The sequence below is a fragment of the Sceloporus undulatus genome, chromosome 2 (assembly GCF_019175285.1).
Source record: "Sceloporus undulatus isolate JIND9_A2432 ecotype Alabama chromosome 2, SceUnd_v1.1, whole genome shotgun sequence".
In the NCBI taxonomy this organism is placed as follows: domain Eukaryota; kingdom Metazoa; phylum Chordata; class Lepidosauria; order Squamata; family Phrynosomatidae; genus Sceloporus; species Sceloporus undulatus.
The window spans coordinates 31,600,115-31,612,123 of record NC_056523.1 but is presented as its reverse complement, the minus strand read 5'-3'; the positions used below and the strand labels follow the sequence as shown (position 1 = coordinate 31,612,123).

General features: G+C 40.9%; 1 protein-coding gene across 17 annotated transcripts in view; it reads left to right on the top strand.

Moving 5' to 3' along the window:
* The window catches only part of MAGI1 (membrane associated guanylate kinase, WW and PDZ domain containing 1), a 598,529-nt gene that overhangs the window by 437,523 nt on the left and 148,997 nt on the right, over positions 1-12,009 (top strand). For all 17 annotated transcript variants that reach the window (XM_042453464.1, XM_042453468.1, XM_042453467.1 and 14 more), the window contains exon 4: positions 8,233-8,439. In XM_042453464.1, the coding sequence (XP_042309398.1) occupies positions 8,233-8,439 (207 nt within the window). The remainder of the gene's footprint in view (positions 1-8,232; positions 8,440-12,009) is intronic.

Here is a 12,009-nt window from a genome sequence, read left to right as displayed (position 1 = left end):
AAGGAGAGGGGCAGAGGCACGCGGGAGGAGATGATGGAAGCAGAAGAGGGGGTCGGGAAGTAGCGGCCACAAGAGGGAGAGAGCAGGTGGTTAGGAGTCCCAAGTGGGACGGTACCCCAGCATCCCTTCAGCGAAGGTCAGGGGGCCGGCGGCAAGGACCACATGAGGAGGTACGCCTAAGAAATCCCTGGGAGGAAGGATACTTCGCGTACTCCGACGCAGAGGAGTGGGGCCCAGGAGGAAAAAGGGACCTGGAGGATGAATAGTGGGACCCGAAGGGGGAGCAGTGGGAGGTAGGCCCCGTACCCGAAGACCAGGAGAAGGCATAACTGGAGCCCCTTGAGAAGCACTCCAGGGGACGCTCGCCCTGCCGAGGAGGTCACGGGTCCCTCACCGACGAGGCCCACAGGACCTAAGGAGCGGACGGTGGACTGGAGGCACGGTGGCTGTGGAAAGCCCAAAGTTTGGGCCCCTGTTTAGTTTTGTTGGTGAGGGTGTTGGAAAGTATTAAAAGTTTGTTTCCACTGCACTCTGTGAGTAAGTTTGTTCCGCATGAGAGGACTTCTGGGAGAGAGCGGCATGTGTTCACCTCAGCATGCAACCAGCCCCGCCGGCCCCGCCCACAGGTGGATTTTGGGGAGTGGACTTGGTTTTGGTTACTCTTGATTGCGCAAGGAAGTTTACTTCTTATGTAATTTGGAAACCCCTACATGATACAGTATTGTTAATTAAAAATGGGTTGTTATTATTGTTTTAAAAATGATGTTTTATCATAAAATGATGGTGACCGCATGTCAGCAATGTTGCTATGCAAATGCTTGTAAAATCCCAGTGTTAACCTGGAAGATGGTTGTGATGATTAGGCATACAGGGGATATATTTGGGTCCTTTTAAGATCCCAAATTACTTCCAAAGCAAAAAGCATTTCCTCAAATATCTTCCTCCTCCTTTTCCTCTTAGCATTGAATGAATAGTCTCCAGACTGTAGGCTGATCAGTTGTACCTAAGCTTTGCTTTGACTGTTCTCATTATTTGCAGTGGATGTGTTATACTAAATCATAGGGTAGCACTTGTACTCCTTGAGTGGATGAGTGCAGTAATTTACATTATTAGGAGGTGAAAAAACAAATGGGAAATAAGTGAGGAGACTGTGAAACCAGGTTTTCCATTAAACATCCACTGTATAACAAGAGACCTCTAGATCAGATCTGTGTTTTGTCATCCAAACATTAATAAATAGAGCTTGAATATTACAGCCACAAAAATAAGTGTTTCTACAGTCATGGATTAAATTACCTAGCACTTTTAAAGATATCCATCTAGATGTTCATACCGATATCACTTTTTCATTCATTCATTTTGTAATTCCTAATTTTAATCGGTGTGCACATTACATCTGATAATGTACATGTATAAACATCTTCTCATTTTGCAGATAGGCATTCTAATGGGGGATGAAGCCTTTGAATAACCCCACCAGATGGTTAATTATCAAGGATGGGAAAAGGATTGGAAGAATGTGAGGAGGTTATCAGGGGTTTTCTTTACTATTTGTGATGGGTGACATATACAGGGACATGAAACATTTGGCATCTGTTTTGACATTTGGTTTTCCACACTGCTGGAAAACCAAACTTAACCTTTAATTGCAACTGAAAGTGAAGGCGGGTGTGAAAACGCTTTACTCAATGAGATTTCTGAAAGGATAGGGGACTGGGTAGAAAGCAAAAAATTCAGAGAATGCTCTGCATAAAAAAGGAAATTTTTTTGGTAGCATCATCTGTGGGTGTATATATGTGCTTTCAAGTTGTCTGTTGACTTATGGTGACCCAATGGATTTCATACCATTATTATTATTATTATTATTATTATTATTATTATTATTATTATTACTATACTTTATTTCTATAGCTCTGTAGATTTGCACATTGCTGTACATACAAATAATAAAAACACACACAAAATTTTCACTATCCGTTCTCTTCTAATAGCCCCGTGTTCTATTTTCGTGAAAAAGTTTAAGCACAAGAGAAGGCTCTGGGCTGTGGAACATTAATGGTGGCCATGCTTTAATCTGTTGGTTTCCCTATTAAAACAAGCAAGCGGTGACCCAAAGTCTTAACAGAAGACAGGCCTCTGTTGGAAAGATTAATCAAATCATGGCTAGCTTAAAGCTCTCCCCCCCACTCCACATACACAGGTAGTTATCCAAGGACGGCACAGTAAGTGCACCAATCACCTAGTCAGTGTTCTTCCCCATTGTAGTAAGATACATTGTATTTCTTTGTTGCTGTAGTTGTTATTTGCTTTCAAGTAGTTTCCAACTTAAGATGACCCTACGACCAACATATCGCAGCGTTTTCTTGGCAAGATTTCTTCAGCGTGGTTTTCTCATCACATTCCTCTGAGTCTGATAGAATGTGATTTGCTCAAGGCTGTCCAGTATGTTTCCTTGACTGAGCAGGAATCTGAACCCTCGTCTCCCAGAGCCCTGATCCAACACACACACCACTATGCCACACTGGATCTCATTTCTCACTTGTATTTCTACTTAATTATAATTATGTCTGATTTGAAGCTATACGTACATTAAAAAGCATATTGGAATCTGTCCTCTTTTGTATCCTCCCCCCTTTTTTGGCAGTGCCAGGGCTGCTGCCCTGATTGCCTTTCACTGCAAATCTGGACATATGAATTTGTAGTAATGTTAATTTGGGGGCATTATCGTCATTTAGATTTCAGTGGCACGGACTCTGCTTTCTTTGTTCAGCTGCCCCTGTGCCCAGCCCAGGGATGAGAATTTGAATGTAGAATGTAGCCTTTCACTATGTTTTATGTGTGTCATTTTTCCTTTACTGTCTTGCAACTGGAACAATCGATGTTTTGAATCTAAGGAAAAGAGATCACTGAAAATACCCTTCTTTGGATACCAGTTTCTACTGATGTTGACTTCAGAGCCTTATTTAAAAGCAGGGGAGCTGAGTTAGAGCAACACTTGAAGGATTATGCCAGCTAATGGGCAGCCAGCTTGAAGAATTTGTTACAGGGCTGTCAACCTCTGTCTCTTCTATAAACCAGAACAGAGTAAAAGAAAGATCAATACAACAGTGTTACAGAAAGGCACCATAAAGAATGGTAGTTGTCTTCTCTCCCTGTTGCTTTCTTCTTTCCCTTTTTTGCTGTCTCCTTCTTTCCCTTTTGCCATCTATTAACTACCCCAGCATTATATAGAGCATGAGAATAACTTCTCTAATAGAGGCTCAGGCTGCTGTAAGAACTTTCTTTATCCCCATTAAGGCTTTTACCAGAAGAAGTCCTTGCTTTTGAATCAATAATGCATATACATGCATTCAAAATTCAAAATGAAGAATGAGTTTAAAGGTGTTGCTGCTCTTGAAGAGCTGAAACCTGTATGTGCCATTGTACTGGCTTGAACAGGGTTCAATGATATGGAATCATTCTTCAAAGCAAGTGTACCCGCTCCCTATACCACAAGATTGAAAGAAGGGTTTTGTTTTTTTTTGGTTTTTTGGCAGGAGGAAGGGGCAGAATACTACTGTCATTGTTCTAGCTTGGTGTTTTGTATCTATTAACAGGCAAAGCCGACATTAATTTAAAGAGGTAGCTAGCATCTTTGTTGCTCTCGTTGTGTGTCTTCTAATAGTTTCTGACTAAAGTGGCCCTATCACTGGGTGTGAGAGTGTATTACTTAGCCAAGGTCACCCAGTGAGTTTCCATGGCCCAGTGGGGAATTGACTTCTGGTCTCCAGAATCATGGTCCAGGATTCAAACTACTCCACCACAATGGTCTCAACTAGCACCTTTTCCCTTTCTTTTCTTTAGAGTAGGTACCATCAGAGCCATTTGCATTTGGAAGTGTGGACAGCTAGGAAGTGCTTAACTCATTGCCCTGCTACACTTGGACCTGATCCAGGTTAGATGTACCATTCCTGCAATTTGTATTGCAAAACAGTGTTTTTTCGGTTGCCGGGCTCCCCAGTCTGGATTGGGCCTACAGCACTTCTGCTAGAGTAAAACAATTTCCTTCCTGTATATGTCAGCTTTGGCCCTCAAATGTGTTAAAGCCAATGTAGTGTAGTAATCAGAGTGCTGGACTAGCATTCATTCTCCAAACCTAGTGTGCCCTTCATGGAATCTATGAGGAGAAAATAGGGAATTGTGAAGTTGAAGGCTTTCATGGCCAGCATCCATAGGTTTTTGTGGGTTTTTCGGGCTATGTGGCCATGTTCTAGAAGAGTTCTAGAACATGGAAACATAGCCTGAAAAACCCACAAAAAATAGGGTACTGATTAATATTGCCTGCTTCTTAGCTTAGTTTAGGTTAATTTAGCTAAGTTTATCTTCTTGGAGCAAGCTTGATACAGTGTATTAACAGTGTTCAACAGCTCTGGAGGCCAGGGTTCAAATCCCTTCTTGGCCATGGAAACCCACTGGGTAACCTTGGACAAATCACACACTCTCAGCTTGAGAAAACCCCATGATAGGTTTGTCTTAGGTTCCAGCATGAAGTTGAAGGCTTTCATGGCCAACATACATAGTTTTTTGTGTTGGTTTTTTTTCGTGCTATGTGGCCATGTTCTATAAGGGTTTATTCCTGACGTTTCGCCAGTATCTTTCAAGCATTTATGTATTAAATTTGCTCATAGGTAATGGTTTGATATTTTTAACTGCCTTGCACAGTTGAGGGGTTAGTTCATAGCTAAAAGAAGATTGATAATGTTACATTGGGTGATATCTCTGACAAAAGTAAAATTAGGAGTGAGTCATCTGCCTGTAATATACCCACGTATACTGGATCTAGTGAAGGGTTTTATTAACAGCTCTTGTAGTTGTTCCAGGCTTGTGACTATTAATATTTGGATGTGTTTAATATTTTAATATATAGTAAAAGTTATTCTTAAAACCCTTATTGCTGTTTGAGCATAGCATGGTCAGTTATTAATTGATAATAGTTATTTGCAGAGGTGTCATTAGGTGGGTGCAGGGGGATGAGCCACACTAGGTGGCATGCAGAGTGGGGTGTATGCCCAACAGGGTGGTACACCCAGTGGGACTGGTATGGCTGCTGGGTGAGTGAAAAGGGGGGGGGGTGCCTCTCTTTCTCTAAGCTTATCTAGCAGCCGTGCCAGACACTGAAGAAACCCTTTGAAGGCAGCATCCTCCCCCTCCTCAGCAGCCTTCTATTCAGAGCCTGGCAAGGCAGCTGTACCAGGCCCTGAATGCGACCTCCAGAGGCTGTAGCACTGGTCCCTCATCAGTGATATGGCCTGGTGCTGTCTAGCTGGATGGGTGAAGCAAGCAAGCAAGGCAGCAGAAAGGAAGGTAGGCAATCCCACTTCCACAGACTTTTCTGTGCACCCACACCTGATGACATCAAAGGGAGTAACACCACTGATCAATTCTTGTTGTTATTTGTTATTTGAAAAGTGGTGTATTACTTTTTTCATTACTTGAATTATTTAAAATATACGGTACTAAAAGTATAAAAATTGCCAAATATTTCCCCAAAGTCATGTTCTGAGGGATACAAAACAAAACAATGTTTTATCCTAAAAACACAAACCACCCTGCACTGTTAGTGTTTGTCACTTTTTGAAAGTAGCTCCATTACAAATAACATCCTTATTTGTAACATGTTCCCACCAGACTTGGTGTTTCAGTTAAAGTTTAGGCCAGAAGTCAGTCTCTCTCTTTCTCTCTCAGGGTGTGTGTGTGTCTCTGTGTGTGTTCAGCTGTGCATATAACTTATGGACTTTCTCCTTGTGATCAGGTCCTTGGAGCCTTTGACCCTACTGAATTATAGCCTTATGATCCCACTTTCACCACTTCTGAGATATTTAGAATTTTCTGACAAGAAGTTTTATTGCCTCACCAAACTACGTATTCCAGTTTCCATACGATGTTGCCACTGCCGTTACAGTGGAATCTTTGTACTATAATTGTGTCAAATAAGCCCCTTACCAAAACAATCTGATCTTTCTCTTGTGGTGCACATATAACATTCCTGCTTTGCTAGCTATTTGTTACAAGGTTGGAACAGTCCATGGACTTGTTTCCTTCTGTTTCACATGAATTACATATCTTTTTTTTAATGGCCTATAGTGCAACGTATATAACTGATAGGTTTCAGATTAAAGCAGAGAGGGACAACTATTGCTTTCTAGATGTTGTTGGACTGTAATCTATCAACCAGTGGCAAGGGAACTTGGGAATTGTAGTTCAGCAATCCTGGGTGGGAGAGAGGAGGTACAATCACCCACTCCTGAAGCAGAGTATATAAAAATTAGATTGTACGCCATAGGCAGGTTTACTCTTTTATATTTGTTGTTTTTATGTACAGCGTTGTGCAATTCTACAGTGCTATATAAATAATAATAATAATAATAATAATAATAATAATAATAATAATAGGTTTATAGTTCTGGGATGAACAAATTATGGTTAAGGTTATGATGAGGTCAAAAAAGAAAATAGTGGAAGTTTAGTCATGTGTGCTGGGAGACCAGGCAAAGGGAAAGACTTTGCAGCAAGATCCTATGCTTTTAACTCTGTTTACATAGGCTATTACATCTGGACTATGAGAAGAGTTCTGAAGTAGACCAGGAGCTGGGAAGAACTGGAAGAAGTGGGACAAGTCAGTAGTCATAGGAGAGGTATAAATCACAAACCTATAGGTCTTAGCTCCAGACTGTTTGAGAGACCATACCTCCCTATATAAAGCTGCTAGAGCCCTAAGGAGAAGGCCTTCTCTCGGTCATGCCACCATCACAGTCTTGCTTGGTGAGGACACAATACAGAGCCTTCTCAATGGCTGCTCCTATCCTCTGGAACTCCCTTCCATGGGAGGCTAGGCTGGACCCCTCCCTGCTGGCTTTTTGATGGCAAGTAAAAAAGCTTTTATTCAGGCAGGCTTTTTAAAATCATGATAGGATGGCTTGTATATGAGGTGTGTATTTTAGATTGTTTTTTAACTTATGTATGTTTTCAATTTTAATATTAAACTGTTTTAACTGGGTTATTTTTATTGTTTTTTAAAAATTGTTTTTAAAGTATTTTTATCTTGTGAGTTTGTAAGTTTCCTTGGGTCCCTTTTTTGGGAGAAAGATGGCACAGAAAGGAAATAAAAAAAAAAACAAATAAACCAATGGACAAACTAAGAGGCAGGGTCAAGGAGCAAGCCAGAAGTGAGAACCAGCCAAGGACATACAGTTTTGTGTCCTTAGTTGGTTCCCACTTCTAGCTTGTTCCTTGACCCTGCCTCTCCATTTGTTACAGCTTCGGAAGAAGTTTGAGCAAAGCTCAAGCAGACTAGAAAGCTTCTTGTATGGATTTCTTTTCCTGCCCAGGAAAATCTTTCCAGGTGAAATGACATCAAGTGCCCCAGAAACTGCCACCTGTAGTTCAGTGATTCACCACACAGGGCAGCTGCATACAAATCTTGGCACACACCAAGCTCTTGGCACACGCCAGTACAGCAGGACTGGGGAAAACCCACAAGTTTTTTCCTGTGCCATATTGGAACTTGCAACCTTGACAGCTGAAAGCCTGCCTTGGCAAAGCAGCTGCCAAGTGATGCCATTCCCCCACCTCCCAAAAAACTTTCCTTTTTGGAGAGATGTTGCTTTTTAAAAATGTAGCTGCCACCCACTGAAGATGTATATTAATCCAGGTCATCTCAATCTTTCATCACTTTTCTGGGTGATGGTTGTAATGAATTTTTTATTTTGTGTAGGGCTCACTCTAAATCTGGCATAGCATTGTGTGGGAGCATGCATGCTTAAATACAACTACTACAACTAATTGAAATTCAAATGTAATGAGTGTTGTTGGGTTTCGGTTGTTTTTTTGTTTTTTGTTTTTTGGAAAGGATTGGCTATTCACCACAGTTGTCTTTGTTTTAGTCCTTGTATGCTTGGCACACCAAAAAGGAAGGTTTTGGTTCTGCTTTTAAATTTAAACATGAATACATTTCAAAAAGGTAACACAGCAGACAATGTCGGGCTTTTCTTCTTCTTTTTTGGGAGGGGGAACTCTTTCTGTTGGTAGGAAGGAAAGGTAGCAAAGAGTATTTGTTCATAGTAGGTGAGAGTGAAATTGTTTTGACTGTAGTGAATGGAGGAGGGAAAGACAAATTCTGTAATGAAACGAAATCTGTTCCATTTTAAAAACATACACAGACACACAATATGCAAATGTGTTTCTATTGCCTAGGTAACTATTATGGAACACCCAAGCCTCCCAGCCAACCCCTCAGTGGGAATGTGAATAACATTGATGCTTTGCAAAACCTCCAGTCCTGCTCCAAGCAGTCAACCCCCAAACGAACCAAGTCTTACAATGATATGCAAAATGCTGGCATAGTGCATACGGAGAATGAAGAGGAGGATGACGTCCCTGAAATGAACAGTAGCTTTACAGGTACATATTTTCTTGCCTATGTACATAAGGTGGCGGAGGAAGGGAGTGGGAGACTAAGATGTATATGCTGGTGATTCTTCTCAAGAAGATTTTTTTACTTTCAAATATTCAAAGTCTACCTAAACTATGATATAACCTGAATTCCAGAGGTTTATACTAGCTCCTAACAATTACATTTAAAAGTGTTTTCTCTCTCTCTCTCTCCCCTGGAAGCCTGTAGCCATTGTTCAGAATGAAATGATTGAGGATTTTCTTGTTGTTGTTTTTTTACAAGAACAGAATCCATGCCTTTTCATTTCACAGATAAGTTTTGAACTGCAGCTTTTCACAGAGCACATGGAATGAGCCTGAGGAAAAGCAGCTTTTTGATCTTTTCATCTTCTGACTTTTATTCTCAGAAAAGCTTATGATATGATGATATTCACAAGTCGGCTTCTACTTACTATGTGGGTTTCTCATCCCCATAAGTGTCTTATCTTATCAATTGGAGGAATTTGTTGGAAAACTCTGTGTAGGAGCTAATGCTGTGTGAGCAGGAGTCTTCTTGCGAAGTGGGATTCTCTCCTGTTCATTTTGCCCCCAAATTTCTTCTGCTCCCCCATTATTCCTCCCAGCCATCTGGAGAGTCATTCCCCTCCAGGGTCCCTCAAGGATCCACCCCTGGAATTAGTTTCATCATTGGGTCTCACTAAATATTATATTTATTGATTATAGGTCAATTTACAATTGAGATTTAGGATTTTTTTAAAAAAAATTAAATTATAATTCAGGCCTGCTGGTCAGAAAAATGCTAAACACACACATGCAGAGATAAGTCTCACAAAAATCAGGTTTATTTCTGGAGTTAACATTGATTACACTGGAATATAAGTTCAATGTGACTTCAAATAGAATTTTAGCCTGACTACAGTATTGGAACTCCGTCTTTGCAGTTATGCCTGACCATGCCACCTCAATCCTTCCTTTCACAGCACTGCAATGCCGCAACAAAGCATTTCCAAGATGCCGGAAATTGGGGTGCCAGGAAATGAAACGTGCAAGCCTTTCTTGAAGGAGCCCTGGTGGCACAGTGGTTAAATGCTGGCACTGTAGCCACAATGTTGTAAATTCGATCCTAGAGGAGGGCTCCAAGGTCTACTCAGCCTTCCATCCTTTTGTAGGTCAGTAAAATGAGTACCCAGCTTGTTGGGGCTGATTGGCTTACACATTGTAAATTGCTTAAGGAGTGCTAGTTCACTGATAAGCGGTATAGAAATGTACTTGCTAAATACTTCTGGTGGCTGCAGAGTGCCTTGGAAACAGACAGTGCAAGAAACCCCTTGAGGTCCTGCCATAACTGCTTGTCCCAAGGCACATTGTGATCAGGAGTGTGAAGTGGATGTCATTTCTCAGCATTCCAATCTCTAGTACCTTTGAAATGCTTTGGTCAGGGGATTGCCAGGGTATGAAAGGCAGGTTTTTGAGGTCACTTTTGTTTGTTCTTGACTGTAAATACGAATTGTCTGCAGTTACAGTATTTTAACTGCTGAACTGAATGCCAGCCTAAGTTTTGATGTGGAATTATATTCCGTATTATGCTGCAAATTATGTACAGAAAGTGAAAAAAAGAATGTGAACTGGAACCAGATGCAAGTCCACTTATGTGAGATTACTAAGATCTGAGCCTCCCAAGAATTTGGGAGATCCTGTGATCATTGGCTACAGTACTCACAACCAGTCTCATATTACTGGGTGTATATCCTTTGTCCAAAAGCAAGGGAAAACCAAGGGTTTCTACATATTGAAAATTAGCTGATGCCCTCTTGTTTAAAAAAGTGTGTTCTCTCTTTTTCTCCCTTGATAGACACCGGGGGTGGGAACATACAGCCTATAGGCTGTCTCTGGCCCTCCATGGAATTTGTTTAGCCCCTAAGGTTTTTGTCAGACCCTTCTCCACTCCCCATTCTAATCTGGATTTTTAAAGAGTGTTTTCTACCCCAGAAATGCTACTCTTGGAGGTTTTCAGGTCCTGCGTATTATCTTTAATAATGCCCATTCTAACCAATCATTCAAAACAGCCTGTTGATCCTGGAATTCACAACTGGAAATGAATATGGCACTAAAATGGTACATTGTTGCCCACTGTCAGGTTGAAAATTATCCGTTTGCACTTATCTTGTCTCTTCACCCTTTCTGCACACAATACAAATAATTTTGTCTTTGCAACCCACCCGAAAATGCATTTTGTAATGCTAATACTTATTCAAATACCAAATTTCATTCCCTGTGATCAATATGGCTGTTGCTTCCCATTCCAAGAAAATAAGGTACAAAATGTATGTTGCTATTACCCAGGGGAGGGGGGAGGGGGAGAGAGAGAGAGAGAGAGAGAGAGAGAGAGAGCTGGCAAATGAGATTCAGTGTTTTCTTTGGCAATTGGGCTACAGTTGAGTGACAGATGAATTACTCCATTCCAGATCAGCTTAAATGCAATAAATTTTGTTTAATCCACAATAGATTTTCACTATACAGGTTGAGTCTTCCTTATTTGGAATTGCAAAATCTGAAATAGTCCAAAATCCAAAATGGTCTATATGGGTGGCTGAGATAGTGACACATTTGCTTTTAGGTTATTTGGTGCACACAAACTTGGTTTCATGTACAAAATTATTAAAAATATTGTGTATAAAATTACCTTCAGGCTATGTGTATAAGGTGTATATGAAACATAAATGAATTTGTTTAGACTTGAGTCCCATCTCCAAGAAATAACAACAACAACAATAACAATAATAATTTCTTACCCACCTCTTCCCATGGATCGATCCACATGGATTCATATCTTACTGGGGGGTGGGGGGGCTGAGCAGGCAGAGAGGAAAAACAGAGCTGATACCAGTTTTTATGAAAGTGAGTGGAAGCCCCTCTGTCCACAAAGGCTGTCTGCACCACTTGGATATTTCCCCCCGCCTCCCCACCATGCAAGCACACAATTACACAAACATACCACCTGTGACCACCAGTTATTTCCCTCCTCCCAAATGTCTGCCATCCCATAGGACCCCAGTGTGACAGACCACACAGTTGCACATGTCAGTACACCACCTATACCATCAGTCCATCAGTGTGCCCAGTGACAATTGGCAAAGCACAGTCATGGCAGCTCCCCATACATGCCCCCTTCACCTCATTTCCCCCTGTTGGACTATCTGGTTTGTGTATATTGTAATTAGATCCATGTATTTATTGGCGACCTATCCTGTTTTTCTACTTTCACATTTTTACTTTCCAGCAGTCCTGTAGTGGCGCCATCCTGTTTATATGCATGTACGATAATGTGCATTTTCTGCGTTAAAGTACAGTATTGGAACTTCTTTTTGCTCTGGTTTTTAGTCTGGAAATGTGGCTTTGTGTCGATTTCCACCCAGCTTCACTTTGTACATCACCTAAATTTCATGGCTTCAAGTCACTTTGAAGCTGGTTTTTTTTTTTTGCCAGTACAGACAACTCCTATGTATATGCAAATGTTTCAAAATCCATAATAATAATAATAATAATAATAATAATAATAATAATAATAATAATAATAAT